The 22434-nt window shown below is 36.3% G+C and overlaps 2 protein-coding genes and 2 long non-coding RNA genes across 12 annotated transcripts; 2 read left to right on the forward strand and 2 right to left on the reverse strand.

Annotated features, from left to right (window-relative positions):
• Positions 1–1714: 1714 nt before the first annotated feature.
• LOC124299527 (alpha-tocopherol transfer protein-like) lies at positions 1715–12375 on the reverse strand. Of its 6 annotated transcripts, none has more exons than XM_046752794.1 (8): positions 10377–12375; positions 5045–5210; positions 4844–4971; positions 3740–3884; positions 3492–3602; positions 3131–3239; positions 2833–2985; positions 1715–2710 (listed from the first exon to the last, which is right to left on the reverse strand). In XM_046752794.1, the coding sequence occupies exons 2-7, from the start codon at positions 5186–5188 to the stop codon at positions 2834–2836; spliced, it is 789 nt and encodes a 262-aa protein (XP_046608750.1). In that variant the 5' UTR covers positions 5189–5210; positions 10377–12375; the 3' UTR covers positions 1715–2710; position 2833. The 6 variants fall into 6 exon arrangements, with proteins under 6 accessions (XP_046608750.1, XP_046608746.1, XP_046608745.1 ...); XM_046752790.1 differs by having other exon boundaries at positions 4844–4948; positions 10377–11484; XM_046752789.1 differs by lacking the exon at positions 10377–12375 and adding an exon at positions 7677–8054 and having other exon boundaries at positions 4844–4948.
• Positions 12376–12518: 143 nt separating this feature from the next.
• LOC124299525 (retinol-binding protein pinta-like) lies at positions 12519–19356 on the reverse strand. Of its 2 annotated transcripts, XM_046752782.1 has the most exons (9): positions 19222–19328; positions 17518–17606; positions 16389–16600; positions 15273–15438; positions 14248–14352; positions 13898–14048; positions 13645–13755; positions 13334–13442; positions 12519–13153 (listed from the first exon to the last, which is right to left on the reverse strand). In XM_046752782.1, the coding sequence occupies exons 3-9, from the start codon at positions 16516–16518 to the stop codon at positions 13002–13004; spliced, it is 924 nt and encodes a 307-aa protein (XP_046608738.1). In that variant the 5' UTR covers positions 16519–16600; positions 17518–17606; positions 19222–19328; the 3' UTR covers positions 12519–13001. The 2 variants fall into 2 exon arrangements, with proteins under 2 accessions (XP_046608738.1, XP_046608739.1); XM_046752783.1 differs by lacking the exon at positions 17518–17606 and having other exon boundaries at positions 19222–19356.
• LOC124299532 (uncharacterized) lies at positions 17304–17768 on the forward strand. Its single transcript, XR_006907027.1, has 2 exons — positions 17304–17396; positions 17689–17768. It is a non-coding gene; the product is annotated as an uncharacterized LOC124299532 (long non-coding RNA).
• Positions 18647–22434, forward strand: LOC124299531 (uncharacterized). Of its 3 annotated transcripts, none has more exons than XR_006907025.1 (3): positions 18647–19015; positions 21697–21893; positions 22262–22434. It is a non-coding gene; the product is annotated as an uncharacterized LOC124299531 (long non-coding RNA). The 3 variants fall into 3 exon arrangements; XR_006907026.1 differs by having other exon boundaries at positions 21728–21893; XR_006907024.1 differs by lacking the exon at positions 18647–19015 and adding an exon at positions 19487–19813 and having other exon boundaries at positions 22262–22433.

The raw sequence follows: 22434 nt of genomic DNA on the forward strand, positions 1-22434 counted from the left end.
TCCGGACTCTACCATGTCGAGCACTCGAATGGCTGATCCTTAAAACAGATCCGCTAACCCCACTTGCGTCGGTTCTATCCGATTGTAGCGCCTGGCTCTAGTTGCGAATTTATGAAACTGATGATAGAAGATAAGAATGTTCTAACCTCACGTACTTGAATCGCGTAATTTAACTCGAATTTTTATTTATAAGTATAATAACCGAAATGTCTCTCCTTTCGGATTTAACTAAGCATTGTTCCTTTTCTTTTGGGTATTAATGTTAACATAAAAGTTTTCTTTTTGGTTGAATCAATATTTATTTTAATCAGTTGGTAACATAGACTGAAAGGAAACTATTCAGTCGTTTGGTACTACGTTGTTGCATATCGTACATGTCGAAGGCTATAGACGAAAGCAGCGTAACGCGCAATCTTACCATCTTAATGGTGAATACAACAAAAGTGAAGAAAACTTTTTTTTTATCCCTTTTTTGGTGCTTAGCCCTCGATATAATGACAATCTTTATCTTTCCAAAGTATGGGTTCGGAAACAAAGTGATAAAGTGATCGGAAACTACTTGCCAGGTGACTGTGGATAAATTTCCGATGTTCGAAACTTTTATTTTTCAACTAAATGAAAAGTGTGATGAGGCATTGAAAAGTTTCGTCTACTTATAACCCAAGTTTGATCATTATCTTAACTCGAGCGATTCCACCGATTATTTGGTTTGATGATAGCAGGATATTTTCGGCATGGATTCGTGGCTTCGAAATTGGTTTGATCATGATGACCAAGTAATTCGCGAGGAAGGAAACATTGGGCCGATTGATTCCGTCGAGTTTCGTCTGGTAGGTCTTTCAAATTAGTTGTTGTCAAGCAACAGCTAAAAGTGGAATCGAATCGATAACTTCTGATTTCAACAGCGGCAGCTGATAGACACGTAGGGTCGAAATGAAACGATTTCACCTTGAATCGCATTCTCTCCAATTCAACATCTTGCAAAACTGATTGGTATTGATTTGTTTTTAGTTACCAAGTCCTGCACTTATCCCAATTCATGGGCGTCGTCAAATCCGTGTTTACATCGTTTTACCATCTCATAGAAATAAAAGTATAATAATATCGATAAACAAATGCTAATAAATGCAAATGATCCGGTCACCCTTGAGAAATAATGTAATCCTAGTGCCGTTTGTTCAAATGTATTGCTATGAAATCTAGTTATACCCACCATGCGGTTTTTTATGTCATATTTTCTTTGAGGCTTGGCTTCGTGATCGGCGTGCTTCGTTTGCCGAACTTAAGATCGTATACCTTTGTTCGTGAGTGTGAGAAAAATCAGTGATAGACTACACGTGTAGGGTTAAATATACTCAGAAATAGAATTTACTGTATGCGTTACGGCTACAATGACTATTATATGACTAGTGCGGAAAGTGGCCAATTTCCGGGAAGTGTGAAGTTTCTAACATGATTCAGATTTCACCCATCCGCACGTGTAACGCGCACAAATGACAGTCGACATTACGACAAGTGAGGCTAAGGAGTAGCTGTTGAAGAAATACTGTCAAATCTTGGATCAGAAGGAGAAGTTTTATTGATAAGAAAAAAAAAAACTTGGTTTGATAGTTGCCATCTCAACCCTCGATCAAAGCGGATTTGGAACACAATTAGGCGATACAGTGATTAATAATTTCCTAAAGGATGAAAATAAAAATCCAGTGATGCAATGTAAGATAAATTAATATGCGTTGATCGCGATTTATTAGTGACTCACAAAAGAAAGTGTGACAAGTCAGTGAGGGTATATTTATATGCAAATTCGTGAGAAAGCGGGTCTGTTTTAAAGTTACTCCTTCGTCCAAAATTGCTTCGTGGTTTCATGACCTAAATTTTATCATCCCCACATCTTAACAGGCTTAACTTATCACTTATGGCTATTAAGTACAAATTATTGCAGCGAGTTTGGGCGTCAAAACTGATTTGGCCATTAATATACAACACAACCATCCACTGCAAAATGGGAACAGCAATGAGGAAGTATGTTCCTCTACCCATGAGACGCACTCCATGTGCTTTTCGCAAGCTTGACAGATGAACAATAAATCAATCGATCTTATTCCAGTATGAAGAGTAAAGAGTTGATATTATCTTTGATCACAATATGAATTTTGAGACGATAAGCACAAGTCACGTTGTATTACTTTGGTTACGAAGAAAGTGAGATTGAATTTTCTTCGAATCTCGACGCTTTTTGTCAAAAAATTATTTTAGAAATTTCACGAGTCAGCTAATAATGACATGTCTTTTAAGTTAACCAATTCGAAATCAGATTCACGTGGACATGAAAACGCAGAGGACTATTTCCATGGAAATTCGAGAGAATTTTGTGCTGTGCCAGAATCACTTACATGCTTACTAGTGGAATGAACATGTAAGTGGAATATTTAAGTACGATTTCTGCGGTACAACGTCTCTTTCACGCCACAGCCACGTTAACGTGGACTCTGAACCGACGCAAGATTGACGTTCAGATCCCCTGCAATGCATTGCTTGACGCAGCGTGCTTACAATTTTAACAAGTGGCCATAGTCCATCCCAAAATTCCACTAGTAATCTTTAACTACTTCAAAAGAAGAGGCACAGTTTCTTCATGTATCAACAATTTCCACTAACAACGTGTATCTCGGTATTTTTCCCGCCGGATGTTCTCGAGATCGATGGTTCACTGTAATATTTAAATTGGATAATTTGTTTTTTGCGTCTAGTTTAAGTAACCTAATACTTGCCAAGTATCTGGTATTTATGCAGGTATGATACAAGGTAAATACGACACAACGATAAGCTTACACTAATCAACAGCCAACTTCCTAAATGATCCGGAAAACCCGAAGAGGTCGTTCTCGTCGAAAGCTGGACCAGGGCGCAGTCGTTCGTCCGCGAAAACCTTTTCTTGCTCCAAAAACCAGTCCCGCCAATCGTCCACTTTCTTACGCAACAAATCTGTATCACGTAATATTCGGATTAGCTTCACCTTGCCTTTGGAACTCGAATGTTGAAACCGGCATCAGATCTTCGATCGATGTTACATTGTTACTGCCTCAGTTCGAGTGGAGGAAATCTCATTGAAAGATGAAATTATACTTGCCAGATATCTCTTTCATAGTTGAGTAGCTTCCACCGTAATCCTTGGGTAGTATTGATTTAGGTACCAACCGATGGAATGATTCCAAATCGCCAACAGCGTGAACGTGCATCTGTAATTCCACAAGGACATGAATAGCTCTGATATGCCTGTTGAGTGTGATTCAGCACGATAAAAGTTCTTCGTAGGTATCCAAGGTGAAAATATTATTCGAACTTGCTGCGTGGCTATGAGACTTCGTCCTTTTATATTTCAGAAAAAAGAAAAAAGGTCTTTTCTGATCGGAATTACTGTTGGACGCACTTTGTCCTGCAATTGAAACCCAATTCGTGGGCTTTACATCGTATCGTCTCCATATACCTACCCTAGCAGCGAGCTTAGGTTTCAGCACGGACTTGACCATGGTCACAATGCGATCGACGAAAGGGGGAGCGTTGATGAAGTGAATGCCTCTTATCCTTGTCGCGTAGGCTTCCTGTGATTGAGATAGATCAAAGAAGAATCACTAATCAGCGAGTTACTACAACGGAAGCAAAATAAATGGGCGGATGACATTTTCGTTCGAAGGTCTACGTACTTTTGAAAATCACTGTCCACGACTAACTGACTTACCGAAGCTGCTACTTCACACTTTTTGAGAAGGGTGGGGGTGAGCTTCATGACGTGACCCAGACTTATCATCGCAAGATCGTAGACGAATATGTCACCGACACTGCGGTCTTCAACCATCCGGATATCGCCGACCATGAACATGTATCTGTTGGAAGCACAAAAGCACTTGAGTAAAGTCGACCAGTGTTTTGCGATCCTTTCATCACTTTCAAGCTCTGCGGATTGCTGTGATTCGCAGATTAACTTCATTTCAATAAAATATTAATTCAGCCCCTGCGTGCAACAATAACTTGACTCGAGTCAAGTTTTGGACACTGAACATGAATAAAGTATTTGCTAATCGATGTACAGGTGTTTTAATGAAAACATCAATCTTTTTTTTTTGATTTGACACAATTGTCCCAACCTTTGTTATCACAACACCGCCCGTAACATCATAATTTTTATTATGTCAATTAGTTAAATTCTGTAGAATAATAAGCATGAATTGAGTTGTCTTTGCATACATTGTATTTTTTTTTTTTTTGCATAAAAGAAGGGATATGGTGCAAAAAAATTGTACACCTTTTTTCTGATCAACATATTTTATTTGTATGCTAACCGATCTATTTGACTATGCATTTGACAGCTGATCGGATAAGCTTGTTTCATAAGGTTTCAGTACATTTTTAAACCACTCTCTATTTTATATATTAACAAATTGTAAAGGAATAAATTGTGAGAACACGTCCTTTTTCTTCGGTTCTGAAATTATTCGTTTCACGTCGTTCGATTCGCAAACAATGTACGTATACTAGTGGAAAAATATTCGAAAAATATAAAAAAAACGTTTTTATCATACCGAAACCTAACATACTTGTCTATGTAGGATCGCGGATTGTAATTACGCATGTGTATAAGCAGCAGCAACTTGATTCGAGTTAAGTTGTTGTTGCACGGAGGGGCTCAATCGCGCTTTGCATATTAATTCGTCACTCTAACTGCACTTCGTACTTCCTTGTCGATAGAAATACGAGTAATTGCAAGCTTTAATTTGTATCACGACGCTTCATTACGAGTTGACTTCAAGTCAACGATTCTCAATGTCCCGGCAGAATTACGTACTTGTGAAGCAGCCAGGGATCAAATTTATTAACATCATTAACGGTGGGTTGAAGAATGCAAGTTCTGCAGTTCTCAGGGGTCAGTTTCGGGAGAATCACGTACCGCCTGCAACAAGCGATAATTTCCTTCTAAATCCAAATCACGAAGCGTCACTTTCCAACGATCGTTCATTCTCATCACCTCGTACGTTGATCTACTCACGTTACATCGTGCAAGTCGGTTAGACCAGAATCTCGTGGATCTCTGTTCATGAATAGCTCCGGCACCAGGCGTCGGATCGTGTAATACATGTCCAGTTTCTGCTTTGCCCTTTCCAGGCTCATCTTGCTGCCCAGAATAAGCCATTCCAGTTGCTTCCTCGGCGTATCTGTGAGAGGCAAATAGCAGTGTCTCAATAACGAAGCTTCGCTAGAAACAATTTCAAGTGGCGATCGAAGAAAACAACTTTGGTCCGCATGTATTCCGAGTTCGAAAACATTCGTGACTATTAATTCATCGCGAGTCCAACCGCTTGTCAATCAGCCTACCAAACATCGAGTAGGAACTAATTAGGTAACAACTGTCGACCGAACAATTCTGGGAGACCGAATCATCCGACTGCAAATGTGAAATCCCTGCAGAAACTTTATGCGCTGTATATTTAAGTCAGGTAAAATGACAATTATTATGGCTTAACGTTTGTTCAGCTATCGCACGAGAAATTTCAACCGTTACAGAGAATATCAAAGTCAGTTGATACACGTTGAGAAATACTATTGCAATGCTGTTCGATGCAAGTCTCATTTAGTTCTCTATGAACTCCAAGCCACTGTGCTCGGAATATACAGTCGTACAAAGCAAAGTGCACCCGGAATAATCGCTTGCTTATTTGTTAGTGTGCGAGTTTTAAACGCCGTTATTTGCATTAATTACCACGTGTGTGCTAATTGACGGGCATGCAATGGCCAGTGCGAGATCTTCCTAGATCGCCGTTTATCAGAGTTAGTGATCAATAATAAGAATATTACAAGTCTAGCAGACCTGAGAAAAAAGGTAATAATCGACGCGTGTCTTCTGAAGCGTGACATAACGTACAGGCGAGTTCCGCTGCGTTGCTTATAAAATTTTTTTTTTCTCTACGAGGAGCGGTAATTCAGTTCAGCTACGGGGAAAGTACATGACACACTTGTCAGGTACCGTTTAGAATCTTGCGAGACTCGAACCTCTCGAGAGAAATATATTACAGAAAAATCGAATGGTTAATAATAAATGTGCTACGCGTACTTTTTTAATGGATTCGATATGCTTATTTTCGTATCAATTGTAATTCGCGAATAGCGATGTAAAATAACTGTCGCGGGCATTAATCACCCTACAAGCTGACAAATCTGTCTTTGTGCGTGTGTGATTGATTGGTTTTTTTTTTTTTTTTTTTTCTTTTAACCAAATGACACTCGTATTTTATAAATCATTCTCTTGCTCCGAATCTACAAACTCGGATCTATAAAACCTCCGTCTACAAGTTTGGATTTCATATAAGAAAATTTTATACAGCGAACTACGATTATTCTTTGAAATTCTCTTCGTAAGAGAAAATCAGCTGTATTCGTCATTAGTTCTGGAGGTTCGCAAGATTTGACTACGAATAATTATAAAGCGAGAATAACGATTGGCCCACTTGTCGATGAGTCGTCAAACACGGTATTCGATTTTTTTACCGCTATGATCAAATTCGAAGCTTACCGCGGACAATCAAATTCAATAAACTGCAAGCAAATAAGCTAGCCATTTAGCGTTGTTTACATAACGGGCCAGTTTAGCTTTCACCTTATACTACGACTATTTGTAATTGTATTTGACATTACTGAAGTATAAATTTGCATAGTTCCGTCCACAATCACTCAGCTGTCGCAGTTATATTAACAAAAGAAAGCCGAAGAAACAAATTATCCGTGATACTTTTTATCGCAATGAAAAAGAAAGAGTCGGTTGGTCCGTCCGACAAACTTACGCGATGATCTTGAAAACGGTGGTGTGAAAAATTTGACACTGACAGGACTTGGCAGCCAAATGGAAAAGTTTTGAAAAAAGAATTGTGAAAAAAATTGTTTAGTAACCTAAAAATTTATAAATAAATAAATAAATAAATACATAAACTGGAAAAAACATAATCGTTTATTTAGAAAAAGTAGTAAGGAAGAAAAGTATATGTATATGCTTACCGCTGAAACATTTAAAAACGATTTATTTCCGGTAGAACCGGAAGTTCAAATTAAACGGACCATGGAAATTTTTCATGACCATTATTTTGTTGTAAAATCCGGTTTTAGATTTTTTTACCGAGCCGTTTGCAAGATTGTCCCGGGAGTTTGTCGGACAGACGGAAAAATCGACATCCAAACCGATATTTTTCTGAAAACCTGTTTTTCGGATTTCAGAGGTTCAAAAACGTAAAGATTTGTTGAAATTAGAAAAAGTGATTTTTTACCGAAACCAATACTTTTTCTACATCAACAAAGATGTAGAAAATTAAAAAAGTAAAAAAAAAATATTCAGTATCACGAAGATCAGCAATCACGCACTCAATAAAACTAAATCACCGAGCCCAGAACAGGTTCCGAAGATGCGTACATAAACGTGCGAATGAAAATGGAGTCAATTGAACCTGACAAACAGAAAAAAAAATGAAGTTGGCAAAACGAGACTGCTTATCGTCTTGGACCCACGCATCACGAAATAAACACACCTCATTTTTTGACACATTGTTATTAATTGGCTCGGAACAAATCAGGTAACGTTAATCGAAACTGACGTAAAGAAATGTAAGACGAAACGTTACTTATGTCAGGCTTACCGTGAGGAAGATGCGGTTGCAATTTCAACCAGTCTTGAAGTTTGTCACAATAATCGAGCAACAATGTTTCACTTCCCCCCATCGCGACGCACAATTCGTCCATGTTACAGACTTCGAGAGTCAGCGACATTTTTGCTTGATAACGGCCGAGAAGAAGAATACGAGGAATGCCAATGCGATAGAAGCAGCTTCTGCTCGAGACGCAATCTTCGCGTTGCACTAAATCGGAGTCTTAGTTGAACTTTTGAAATTTAGTCCCACTATCGAGGTTCTCTTACATCGCTTTCGCACCAGCGATGATGGCCTACTACGTCTCTTGGTACCGGTTGAATTCTGCTTCTCTCTGAAACACCATCGCGGCCACTCTAACCGACATCCGACTCCGTTCTTTTGCGGTTCAGGTTTTATTTGAAGAGCTTGTCATACCGGCTCGTGACGCTGCGATCACCGATTTATACTCACGGAATCTGGTTTCGATGCGTGAAACTTGTTTTCAAATATAAATAAGCTAGTCGTCTGCATTTTCATTTTTGTTTTCGTTCTTTAAATATCTAAATTCCAAATTTATACAGCATCTGTGATCCTTTTGTCCCGGACCATTACAAAGATACGTTTTATTTGGAATCTGGTTTTTATTTCTCCAGGACCCATTTTATAGATTCTGTGCATTGAAAATGTTCGGAAATTTACTAGACATTTACTGTACAAAGGTGTAGCCGAATAAAAAATGTCGTGCTTTAAAGTATAAATATATGTTTCTATCTTTATTTATTGACTAAAAATTTACTAAATTTGGAAAGTAAATGCTGTTGTAAATTTATTCAGATTTAGAAGACGCAAAAATATACTTGCCCAAGATCTAGTTTTATCTTATCAGACGAATGACAATGTAAGACCCAAAACAAGGTGTGACGATGTGATTGATATGACGGTTTTTACCGTCTATTGTTCGTTGATAAGTGAAGTTTTAGGTTGTTTTGAACAAGTTGCGTGTCTAGACAGACATTTTTGCGGTGCCATAATTATTCGTTTCAATAATGTGAATATTATTTTTCATTATATAATATTATTATTATTATTATTATTAAAGATATGTCCCGATTCGATGTCCGCAAACAATTCCAGAATAACCGGCAAGTCGAAAGCGCGATAAAACTTCCATCATTAGGAAAAAGATACTTCGCCGCGAACTATGATTGCTGCTTTTCCAACGCGAGCATGAGCTGAGCTTATATATTTGATTGTGAGTGCGTTCGTGTGTCCAGTGCAATAAATGGGGGCGTTTATGGAGTTTGTGCGAACAGTCAGCGTGGCACCGGGACGAAGGAATAAGTAGAGCGAGAAATCGTAAAAATGGTTTATTAAGTGAGGGAAATAACGGTAATGTCGAATCTCGTGACTGCGGTCACATAAAATACGCGATCATCGAAGGATTCATGCCGGTTGGACTTGGATGCTTGGATCTCTCATTACTCGATGATCGAAGAAATCATTCTTGGAATTCATCGAATTTAGATTAAAGCTCGCGTTGCAATCGAGTACGAGTCTCTTCGTCGAACCCAACATGTGGATACAGTACAGGTAAACATTTTCATCATTGAATGACGATCTTGTCATCATCGTCGTTTTACCGCTCTCTGTTTGCTTAATTAGTCAAGTTGGTTAAAAGTTTGAATAGAAGAGCCTTTCGGGTATTGATGTATTAATTTCTCGTCTCGAAACGTTGCGTCCTGGATCTTACGTTGCTTGAGGCAAGAGCCTCGTTTCTCCCAATCTAGTTTCGGTGTACGGAAATACAGTGACATGTATATCAGGGAATCCGTACGCGTGTTTCATTCAAACAGAGAACGACCTCCGAGTGATATTTGCCTCGTGTCAGAGTAACATTACGTCAGGCGCAATTGGCGAATGTTGTAGAAATCGATAGCCATAAGCTATCACGAACAATGAACACGAGGGTGGATGGATATCTGTGTACGACATTAGGAGTACAAGAACGAATCGTTAGCGTATAGAATCAGTGAAGCAGTGAGTATCCGAACGATTCTCTGTTTCTCTTCTTTTCTTTCCGCTATTTAGGTAAGCTGAGAGAAATTTTTAATTCCGGTTATCGCTCAGTCCTTGACTATTTTCATTTTTTAACCAAAATCAAATAATATAGTTCTAGGTACAAAATGAAAATTAGTTTCGTAGTTGTTACCGAAAAAGTCTGGTATCCGTTACTATTCTTTCTCATTACGATCACTGTTACTATATTTTCCTGTAACCGTTGAGAAAATTTCATGCTTGTGTAACAATAAATTGATGTTAAAAGCCTTGTTCAACTAAAAAAGTAGAGTAAAACGAACAAACTGATTTTGCGTTGCAATTACCAAAAACGGATCGACAATAGCGCAAAATGGTTGCGCGTACCTCGTTTTTCGTAATTCCAACAATATTCAAACAGTTTTTTCAACGATGCCTGTATTACTGAATTTTTCTAGTTACTATAAAAAATGAAATTTTTCTCAGTGTATATTCAATATTTGAACGGTAATTCTAAACTTTTAATTGAACTTTCGCACATCTGATAATTTATTCATTGTAATTAAACTCGTGATATCCGAATGGTCATTTTCAGTCTAAATTTGTACATTTAATAAATACATTAATTGTTTCTGAATCGTATTTATCCATTCACACTGAATTAAACGTGCTTACTCGATGTCCAGTTTTCGGAAGGATGCCAAAAATCCCAAAAGGCTATTATCATCGATGGCTGGACCGCATTCTGCTCCAGGAACCAGTCACGCCAGTTTTCCATTTCTCCTCGCCACGTGACTGTGTGTTATGGAAAAATTTATTCAACATTTTTTAGGTACATTCACAGTTTATAAATTTCAAGGAACAATGACTGTCCAGAAGCATCAGAGCGTTCTTGTTAGAAAAATGTTCCGTGAAGCATTGATGAAACCGTGGTTTATAACAATGGAACCTGTATACAATAAATATCGAAAGAATGAACGTGTCATGGTTACGCTCATCGCTGTAAACACGTATCTTGTACAGTGTAATGCGTACGAGTACACGGCCCATTGTATATCGGGCTTTAAATTGTGGTTTGTATTAAATGTCCGTCAGGGGTTTAATGGAAATAACGAGTCAGCTATTTTTGTCAAAGTGGAATACACCCGCCTGACGTAATCGTAACCGTAGCCGTAATCGATCGGTATTAAAGATTTTGATACAAACTTGTAAAGCGATTTCAAGTCACCCGCTAAGTGAACGCGTATTTCGAATGAATGCGAGAAGAATTAGAAATGTGCAAACTTACGTGCGAGACGTGACAAATTATTTATAAGATGAAATATTCTGTACGGAACGTATATTTATCCGCTGCTACGTATTGTTGAACCTCTTTTATTTTTTATTATAACTCTGCAATTATTTAGGCCGGCGATATCTCGGGATTCTAACGATCCTGGCCCCGATCGATGGGGTTTTGCGTCACTTAATACCAATAAGATGTTTCGTCCGACCAGTTCAGTAATTTTTAACTTATTGGAATAAATGCATATGAGAATAAATAAAAATGATAATATATGTTCGATATCGGTTCACGGATTTGAATAATTTAGGTTTCAACTGGCGCGGCTTTTTTCCACTTGGAGCTGACAAAATTTAAAACGACAGAAAGAAATAACAATTACGATATCTCGAAAATGGTTAACCAGATTCCAATGATTTTAGTCTCTTTTCCTCTTTTCTGTTAGCTTGAGAAAAGAAAATAGGTGAACGAAAATAAAAACAGTATATAAAAAAAAAAAAAAAACCGAGTGAAAATCTGACATCAGTACAGTATACAAGGTAATTAAAGCATGTTGTTTCATGCGTTCTCGGATTAGCAAAATTTTTCGATTGGTTGTTAATCAATTGGACAGTTGATTTTTTTCCTGCAACGTTTATAAGCAGTAAAACTTTTTTATACGTCTGGCACTCAAGTATCATTTTGTTTCAAAATTGTATTCAATGTATGATTATCGTCTATAATGTATGCTGGCTGTCAGCTTAATTAACGAAAATGATATTCATAGGTGTAATATAATTTTTTTTCGATTAGTCCCGCCAGCCAAATGGAAAAAAAGTCTCCAGTTTATTGAAATACTGAAGATGCACATAATATCTAAAGTGATTGGTCCTTGAGAAATAAGTTACAGCGTCACATACCGTATATGCATAGGATCGTTCCGCGTCTAGCAAAATTCACTTTATACTGTTACATAACGTTTTACTATATCCCAATTAAATAGAGTGAGGTAGAAGTATGGAAGCCCCTAGAATTCTTGCGGAGTTCAGCGAAAAAAAAATTACCAAGTCCAAATCTTGGCTAACTTTTGACAAAGGATTCAATGGTGACCTTTGATTTGAGCTTGAACCTCATTTCCAAGGTTTCCATTCTGACTTAAACTTTGAGTATTCAAATGGGAAGCTCTATTTTTGATGCCAGCATCGGTGGGAGTGGTAAATTTTATGTTCACAATTTTTTACTCTGTGATAAACGTCGTCTTAAATAAACTCAAATTCTACTATACTGCTTAGTTCTGATTTAACATCGATGCTTCGGATATCGTGGATTTAAAATCCATTGCATCCGTAATTGAAAACAATCGTGGCAAGATATGATTGAAGGTCAGCGATGTCTCAGCTTCATTCTGGGAAATCTGAGAACCTGTTTGAGCGAACTTGGTTTGGTCACGTCATGTGATACCAGCTAAGAAAAAGTCAACGAATGCACCAAAGAAAAAAGTCGGAGGTTTGCTGACGATCGACAAGGCTTGACGTTTCTATGTACAAAGGACGAAATTAATTCGGACAGTTTTAATAATATTCTTCAATTTTGTACAAATAATCGCTCGTCACTAGTGAGTAAAATATCGCTAGAGAAAGTAATTGGCAATTATAAGCAGAAGTTTTGACACACGAGAAATAATTTTGGTCATCTATTTTTTAGACAATAGGCAATTCCAAGGGTCAAAAACCCTTAAAATTCGATAACGTAATTTATGGACGCTCCCTTTCTGTGAATGCGATACTTTTTATTTATGAGAATTTTTCAAACAATTCAATTTTATCGATTTAAGAACAAATTATAACCCGGTGTTTTTGTTATTCTTGATACATGATTCATTCGTGATAAATTTATTTCCTATTATACTTTGAAGAGCTGCAAGTTGTCTGGTTTCCACTGCGCTGCAACGACCTAGGACGACGTGATACCGGAAAATGTTTCCAGTTCATTCAGGGAACACAGTGCATAATATTTCATAATTAAAAAGCTGTTTATTCCTAGTCGACGTCTAGCTTCCGAAAAGATCCGGAGAAGCCGAAAAGTTCGTCGGCATTCATTGGTGGCCCAGGACGAAGTTTTTCGTCAACCACGATCTTATCCTGATCTAGGAACCAGTCACGTTTCTCGTCAACTTTCTGCCTCCACAATTCTGCGTTACAATAAAAAAAGAAATTTTTATAAATTACGCCTTTCGCATATCATGCCTCACACATTACAGCGATTTCGATTTGTTCAATTTGATTAATATTTCATGTGTTGCAGTTCTATATTTCGACAGAAATTCGAAGATATGAGTGTGCGAAAAGTTTAATTTCACTTTCAAACTCACCATCGAGATGTTCCATGGATTGTTCATCACCACCATAATCTTTGGGTAGAATCGACTTCGGTATTACCTGATATAATGATTCGTAGCTTCCTTTTTGGTGAACGGTAATCTGTGGGTGCAAATTCGTGCAGGTTAGTTTGACCGAATTCATCTAATACGTTGAACAATTTTAACGTCCAATAATGCGGAAGAGTCGGCACTAAAAGTATTTTACTTCGTATCTTTTCACCACGAATCTCTTCAATTATATAAAATGATAATTTTTGTAAAACAGTATATAGAAAACACGTTCAGCTTTTATGTTTACATACCCTTGCAGCGAGTTTTGGCTTCAAAGCTTTCTTACCCAGGGCGACCAGAGTGTCTGTCAGGGGTGCCGCGTTGATCAAATGAATCCCTTTAATCTTTTTTGCGTAAGCTTTCTGAAGGTGAAAGAATAAAGATGACTTAGTTGATTTGGTCTCGCGAGAGCCTGAGGATGAATTCCAGTAGCTGATTGTCTCGAAGTGGCGCAATGCCGTAAAGCATTTGGAACGCTTAGAACTTAATGTTGGGAATACTTGCCGTTGCAATTATTTCAAATTTTTTTATCAAAGCCGGAGTATATTTAGCGACCAAAGCAAAGGTTATCTTTGATTGATCGTATACGTAAATGCTTCCAAGACTGCGGGCTTCGATGTCCAGCATCAGTATTTCTTCGATCATCAGAGCATACCTGTCGACGTAACGCGTTGGCGAGTTAGCTTGTAGTTTGCCGAAGAATGTTGAAGAAATTTGAAAGAGCGGTAGACCTCGTCATTTACTTTTAGAAAAAAATCTAATCGACTCCGTAAAAATTACTGACGCGTGTGACAAAAATACTTGGTGTAAGATTTGAATTTCAAATCGTCAATTCGTCTCGCCAAATTACGTACTTAGCATCATCACTGGAGTTAAAGTCGGTATAGTCGTCAACGAAGGGTTGAAAAATGCAGACTCTGTACTTTTCTGGTGTCAATTTTGGAAGATAGACGGTACGCCTGAAACAAAAGAGAACAATTTATTTTTGACGAAGAAACCCATCCACATTATAAATAACATACATGAATTGTGCATTGGCGATTCTCGATTAAACGAAAAGGGTTCAGAATTTTGAGTTACAGATTTCTTGCTTTCTTTCAACGATGACGACAATCCGGCACAATGGTCGATTCGATAAGTGCAATCTGCTCAAAATCAGAAGCCGGGATTCTTAAGTGTTCACACGAACACTTCGGTGTCCATGTCGCAAAGAACGAGGCGCCTCTGATATGAATCCGCTCGTTCTCGTATTCAACTTCAAATTGACGGACTCCCCCCTTGTATCGCTATCGTTTGGATGCCGATTAACTTTCTCGAGCACTTCTGGTCATCACCGTGTCTAGAGCTCGACTGAAAATTTGAAAACCAGGCCGCTACCCCCACCTCGCCTCGTTTCTGCCCGATTGTAGCGCCCGACTCCAGTCGCTAATCCAAGAAACTTTTGAGTGACGATACTGGGTCCGTTACTCTTACGCACCTCCCACGTAATTCAACTCAAATCTCTGTCTATAGGTACCGCGACAAAAATATTTTTATTTTCTGATTTTAACTACAGATTTCTTCCTCCGTATTAACGTGAACGTGAATATAAATTTTAGTATTTCTTTTTTTTTCCAAAGGCTTTATTTTAATTAGTTGGTGACACAACTTCTGAGAATTTCTTGAGAATTTCGAAGAAGATTCTTTGCAAAATCACTTTAGATATATATATATATATAAATAATTCAGCAATTCAGGGCACTGTTTTAGAGTTGAGAGAATTGCAGAAGTTTGAAACAAAATCGGAAATGGCGAAGGTCAGGCGTTGGTTGGGTTCGCATGAAATTCCTTATATAGAGCTATGCTTTTTACTTGAAAAAATAATTGTTTTGGTTCCTACATCATTTTGTGGAAGCGTGTCAGGCCAGAACCACGCGGATCTCTGTTTGCAAGTACCTCCGGTACCAGCTTCTTCAGGGTGTAGAACATGTCCAGTTTCTGCTTGGCTTGTTCTAAGCTCATCTTCGTACCGAGGATGAAATACTCCAGAATTTGCTTGGGAATATCTTCAAGAAAAATGACAATATTTTATTGTTAATACATCATTAAAATCTCTACTCCTATCAATTTTTAGAGAATGCTGTCACCGACTAGGAGATAATTAATTGTTTTGTAAGAATGATGATGTACGAAATACGATTTTTTTTATTTTGAAAGGTGGATTCGTGTCGTTGAACTTTTGACTCATGAATATTTCGAGAAAAATATTGCAGATAATTAATTAGCTTGGAAAAATCAGACAAAATTCTCAAATATCCGGTGTTATTATATGTGAAAATGTTTGAGCCACCACATATAGTAAACCGACTATTCATTGTATTTTAACAAAAAATTTTCTCGAGGGAACTCAGGTTCGTTTTACCTTCGAAATCCAATGTCAACAATTATTATTGACAATGTTTATTATATTATTAAAATATAACACGCATTTATAACTAAGCAATCAAGCAGAAAACATTCAATTCAATAACAATTTTCACGTGCTGTCAGGTTCACTTATGTGAACATGTCGTAAATTTCATCCCTTCGGTCTGATCTATTCCAAGTGACACGTTGATTCATTTATCCACCAAATTTTTGTCTATAGATTATCAGCATTTATCGCTTTGAAAAAAAATGTGACTCATAGTGTTTTTTTTTAGGGTAAATGGTTTGAAACGTCGAAATTTCAAGTTTATTTTTGGATATATTTCTAGATACGTGAAAAAAAAACAAGTTTTTAAAAGGTTAAAATTTTTCCGTAAATGAATAGCATATCCTATTCTTTTGTCACCCATAATTCTTTGACAAGGAAATAATTGCAATAAAAAATAATTTGCATAGCTTCTGAATAGTAGAAAGAAATCTGTCTTCAAAATGTACAGTATCTAGTTTTCGGAGAAATGTCTTATAAATGTTTTCAACATCACAGAAACATTTTTCTTTCGCCTAATGGTATGATCACATATTAGTTTACCTTGAGGAAGATGCGGTTGAAATTTAAGCCACTCTTCAAGCCTGTGTCGCAGTTCAAGTAATAGTTTTTCACCTCCCTCCGAGGCAGGACACAGTTCTTCGATACTGCATGATTCCATCTTCAACGCCATTTTCAGCAGTTCAGAAATTTCGGGATTCAATAGGGTGAATGTGTTCTTGGGTGTTTGCTTTAAGTGGAATATTTCGTTTGTACTAAACAAGCCATCATAGTCACAGTTCAAGTAAATGACGTTATTGAATAAAATTTTTCTCAAAGGAACAAACTAATTACAATTATTCGTCATATTTCTTTCTTGACAATTTACACATCCTTTGAAGTGAATAATAAATTTTTCACTACAACAATGAAAAACGAGGTCGGCAAAATAATCTTCCCTTCAAGATTCGATAACTCATCAAATACAACGAAGATTGTGTGTGACTAAAAAAATCATATTGCAATAAAACTATTCGTATCTTCAATATTCTTTTAACAAATCTATTATACTAAACCTTGTTTCTAACATAATCAGTTAAAAGTTTTCATGTAACACACAAAAAGTGAATTTTTGTCGACCAGCGTTATGAGAGAAGAAAAAGGACGATTAAAGTCTGAAGGAATTGCATCGTCAATTTGCGGTGATCGAATCATAAGCAAAAAGTAGAATATACTATGCGATACCGGTCATTTAGAGGATTAAGGTCAGTCGTGAAGTTACTAAATAAACCGGTTTCATACATTGAATCTTTGATGAAGGTCAGACCGAAACATTCCAAGTTAGGATAATCAATTTTTTATTCTTTACATTCAAGACTTTTTGTTTATGTATACTGTTGTTGGTAATAATTTCTTTCTTTTTTTGTTTTATAAAATTGATTTTACATATTTTCCACCCATTTGTACTTTTTTTCACAACTACTATGATTTTTGAGCAAATGGATAGATGCTAGTAATTTTTCCTCCAAAATCTGCATATTTCCAACGAATTTAAGACGATTTTAAGTTGTAGTGTTTGACCGATCGAAAATCGCCCAACTTAATGAACATGACGTAAAATCAAGCGAAAAAGTGAAAGCAAGATTGTTTCGCCAATTCCTTTTCAAACATTACACAATAAGAATCGTCTTACCGGGTGTGCTTTATTGAAGAACAAGCTCTTTTACAGGTGTAGTAAACCTTTAAATACGATGAATTTCGTTGTTCTCGAGCTGTTTATGTCTGATCACAGAAAAATAGCAATTGTCAACAAAAACTTGTCGCGCATTCAGAAGTCTGTCTAAAAATTAATTATTGATTGCAGAAGAAGTGGAGTCATATATTATTAACAAGTAGATGTCTGTGAAGAGAGGCGTGATTCGATTGAAGAAACGTAGCTACAATAAAATAAATAAAAAATAATTCATAAAATTTTTGATGGTAGAAACAAGATTCTGAAAAACTTTTTATTTGTAATCGTTTGCGGACATCGAATGACTATTTTAGTCTCCATGAACTGCCTGTTTATATTACCAGGATGGCATGGCAATTATCACAATCTATAATATTGTTTTACGGATTTATTTACATAACCAGGTCCTCATTAATGTTTAAAATTGTATTTACTTTTAAATTAAATCGTGCCTTTCTTCGTCTTGAATGAATAACAGATTTTTTACTACCGCGAATTAAAGACCTTGGCCGCTAGTGATACTCTCAATGTTGGAATGAAATACTGAACTTCGATACTATCGGTACTTTGTAAGAACTATTTGATTAAAAATTTTGCTATCAGTTCTTGGCTTGATTTGACATGTTGTTGAACAACTTGAGACACGGGAAAAAGTCCGCACATAATGTAAAACTATTCTTCAACATTCGTTCATTCGTTCAAAATTTATAGTACTTGTTACGTCAAGACCATTTGGATAATCTGTGAAATCGGGAATTTGCGAAAAAAAAATTCCAGTAACCGTATATGCAAGGGAGATTTTTTTGTGGAAACATGAAAACGTTGAGATTTTTTAAAATTCATTAAAGAATGATGCGTCTTTTTCAAATCATTCGAATTTTCTCGACTTTTCTGGGCGATTTCATACGAAACTGATCCACAGTGTGCAACATTCTCTATCGATCTTTGATATACGTAAGCTCGTGAATACTCGATCACTGTTTTTTTCCTAATCCTCAAACTTGTCTGATGGCAAGACCGGTTTCGACACGGCGAGAATCAAAATCAAGCCTCACGACGCAACTCGGATTAATACCGTGATTATTCAGTCATTGGAATAGGAATTGATTTTTTGTAAATATTGTTTGTTACTACAGTGCACTTTTGCAGGCTTTGATTTTTTGTAAATATTCTTTGACATAAGTGACCCAGTGAATACTCGATTATTGTTTTCACTCTAATCCTCACAGTTGTCTTATAGCAAAACCGACTTCGAGACGACCATAATTAAAAACAAGTTTCACGATGTAATTCAGATCAATACAATCATTATTTAGTCGTTATCCTTGGCATTGATTTATTGTAAATATTCTACAAAACCACAGTGCAGTTTAAAATGGGTGCGCAAGTTTTTTATCTTCTTCATTGCAATACTTGAAGAATAAATGAAGTTTAGAGAAAAGCAGGTTTCTGGAAATCCGTAAGTTTCGATACAAAATTTGGTTGTTTAAATTGTTACTTTTCAAGTACAGCTTACGATTAGAGTGATGAGTAATAACTCGATTATTTCAAAAATTGAATTTTCGACTAGTCGTTAAATTTGTTTCTTCGCTCCGTACTTTGCTTCAACTCTGTTCCCACATTTTTCCCCATACCCTACACCCTGCGTCCTCTTGTTATCCTTACCTAACTGCCTTGGTTCCCACACCGAGTCAATAGGTTGTTTATTGCACTGCTAACTGCACATGGCAACAGCTAAATCGCAACTAGTCAGTCTCCTACGTCCTCTGCCTTAGACACTCACCGCAAAATATGTGAAAAAACATGTTTAGTCCCACAGACAGGCTGCCTCTCCCCTCTTTTCTGCGACGAACCTTCATATTATTATTAAAGAGTTATTTATGTAACAAATCACTAACTCTTTCAACATAATGAATGGAACTGCACACCAGAAGCTCTGCGTTTTTGGTTAAATAAACACCTCTAAAGGTTTCAGCACAAACCGTATTATTAGTGATTATTATATTTTTCTTTGGTCGCAAGAATTTCGAGTTTATTTCAACTTCGTTTTGTACTTCACTTCATGTGAAACGTTGATTGTTTTTGCTATTTTCTTATTTTGCTATTATTTTTATTCGCAAGTCAAAACTGCCTTTGTATCAATGTTGTCTTTGTCTACTGTTTATCGTACATCTTTCACCGGAAGACAGAATATTCTTTGGAATTAACTCAAACCATCACCCTCTGTTACTCTTAAATGAAAACGTAATGTCAAAGTGTAAGTTATTAATGATTTTGAATCGTTATCGACTTGTATACAAGAAAGTCTGATTGGACTTGATCCCTCTCTCTCGTCGTCAGTCGGAGCTAAGGCTCCGACTCATTATCGTTATTCTTCCCAATAATATTTGATGCTCACACAAGGAGCACGTGATAATACAGTGATTTTACGTCAGATGGGATAATTCCATTATAAGTGTTCCACGCCAACTTTGCAAACGTTCGTTTTCCTTAAACACTTAGAAAAAAAAATACCACCTTCCTTCGTTAACAGGTGCTCTAAATTCGAAGGATTTTCCAAATGAAAATCAAAAAGTGACTAAAAGTTCAAATTTAACTTAGTTACTCATTGATTTTCGTATTTATTGTGCTTTTGAATTCATCGAAGACTTTATAATAAATCAAAAAAAAAACCGGCCTTACCTTAGACCAGAGTTGACCTGTTGGTTTTCGATTAAGTTCAAAGTAAAAAAAAATCGCTGAAATAAAACAGTAACACATTTTAGGGAGCCTCAATTTTTCTGTCCGCATTCAAAAATTTCTTATTACCATCAATGTCAGAGGCTCGTAAATATATTTCCTTTAATAGTTTGGAATATAAATAAACATTTTGTGCCCGCCAAGTATTTTTTACGGGCAAGCCGCCAGTTACATAAAAATTTCATAGCATGTTAATGGAATAGACAAATTCGCTGAGCGCAAAAAGAAGATACTTGAAATGCTTTGACTGGAAAATACTAACGAGAGAAAAATGTTCCTACAGTAAAATTTAAAACTCAAAACTCTGAGCACTCCCGACTTGGCCAAGAATGACTCGTGTATTCTTTTGTTTTTTTGACACGCCTCAATAATACAGGTCTATAAAAAAATCAACTTTTTTTTTCCTTATCATTACGTATAATTAATATAGATTTGACGCTAATGTTTTTTTTAACAAAACGATATTTTTTCCAACAAATTATAATCAAAGATTGACGATAGCAACAATATTTATAAGAAAAGCTATAAAGTTAATAACTTTAAGCATTAAAATTGCCCGGAAGTCTATCTGCGGGTATAATTCTAGTTACTTTGTAGTTTTCTTCCTTTTCGGACTTCGCGACATGAAGTCAGATACTATTTAAATAGATGAAATTAGTGTAAACGCAAAAACGAAACGCAACAAATTCTGAATTTTGCACAATGAAAAAAAAAATCATATAATGTAATATATAATACGTGACAGGTAAAAATGGAAAGCAGATATAAATTAGGCACATTGAAACCTTCATATCTGTCATTTTTTTCTGAAGGTAGGCCTTGGTAAAATTGCTATAGCCCAGCCTTAGAGGACTATTACCTACAGTTAATATACCGCTTAATTTTAGCACCGGTTATTAGACTTGATTCATCTCTGAGTATACAGGTCAAGACTAGTTCATTAATAGCAGTATTCAAATAGGTACGTCTATTTGCGCAATTGTGCCACTTATAGGTATTATTATACATCTATTATCCAGGCCTGATCGTTTCCAAGAAACAAGCTGATGCATTTTTTAACCATTAAGATGTGCTCCTGATATTTCAATTTTTAATACTTCAACTGAATATATTCAAATTCAAAGTCCGATATTACAAACATGTTACAATGGTAGTCTTTGGTATTGAGATAGATCGGATGATTTTTTTGAAAAGTGCTCGGCGAAGATAACTGTTTCTAAATTGTTTGTAAATTTTTCAATTTACCGCCGAAGGTATTTGCAGTAAACAAAATAAGCTTAAAGTCATTAGAATCGGATCAAATATACCAGAGTGCCTGCTTTAGAGGCTTCAAAAAATCTATTTTTTTTTTTGCATAAATGTCTTCCCAAACTATCCAAGAATGTGTCTCTAAAATTTCAGACGCAAATTCGAAATATTTTCGGAGTTACAGAAGAAATAGTGAGCAAGCGTCGAGCAGGTATACGAGCGGTGTTTTGAAGTTTTCAACCAGTTTTTTGAAGAGTCTGAACCAGTTTTTTGAAGTTTTGAACCAGTTTCTTGAAGAGTCTGAAGGGCAACTCTATGGACCAGGAATCGTTGATTAGCATATTAATGCGGTAAGTTCAAGAAAGTTACGATTTTTTATATACGAAAACTTTGACGCACGATTTCTCGGTTTTTAATTTTTACGATTTTTCCTAATTGGCGGGAAAGATAGGGAAAAAACTAAACGTCCTATCGAAACGAGACAAATTACATTGTACTCGGGATTAAATTCTCTTCTAGTTGAACCTAAAAAACCTTAAGAAAGTTAAGATTAACCCACTTTTTAAACAATCTAACGTGAATTTTTTAATAAAAAAAAATGAATTTTTTTTTAATTTGCGAAAAATTGTTGAATTTTTCACTTTTTGTTGAATTTTCTTGGTTTAACTAGAAGCTATACTATTGAGAAGTAAAAATTTTTTTGGGTTCTTTGTTTCAGATGGATATTGCGACATTTCCCGCCGCACGACAAATGCACACTCGAGACGCCTCGGTGAAATGCTTGTACCAGGCATAATATGACATATATCTTAACGAAAAAATTTAAGAAGACTGCTGAAATATATAACAATAAAACCTGAAAGTTTCGTTTCAATCGGATATTTCTTTCCT

Source organism: Neodiprion virginianus, chromosome 3 (genome assembly GCF_021901495.1).
Source record: "Neodiprion virginianus isolate iyNeoVirg1 chromosome 3, iyNeoVirg1.1, whole genome shotgun sequence".
Classification (NCBI taxonomy): domain Eukaryota; kingdom Metazoa; phylum Arthropoda; class Insecta; order Hymenoptera; family Diprionidae; genus Neodiprion; species Neodiprion virginianus.

Coding starts and splice junctions, on each gene's coding strand:
- LOC124299525 (XM_046752783.1), bottom strand. CDS start 16,518: ATGGCGTTGAAGATGGAATCATGCAGTATCGAAGAACTGTGTCCTGCC. Junction 15,439..16,388: donor TCAACCGCATCTTCCTCAAG/GTAAACTAATAT, acceptor TTTTTCTTGAAG/ATATTCCCAAGCAAATTCTG. Junction 14,049..14,247: donor AACTCCAGTGATGATGCTAA/GTACGTAATTTG, acceptor TTACGTCGACAG/GTATGCTCTGATGATCGAAG.
- LOC124299527 (XM_046752789.1), bottom strand. CDS start 7,806: ATGTCGCTGACTCTCGAAGTCTGTAACATGGACGAATTGTGCGTCGCG. Junction 5,211..7,676: donor GCAACCGCATCTTCCTCACG/GTAAGCCTGACA, acceptor TGCCTCTCACAG/ATACGCCGAGGAAGCAACTG. Junction 3,240..3,491: donor AACCTAAGCTCGCTGCTAGG/GTAGGTATATGG, acceptor GTGGAATTACAG/ATGCACGTTCACGCTGTTGG.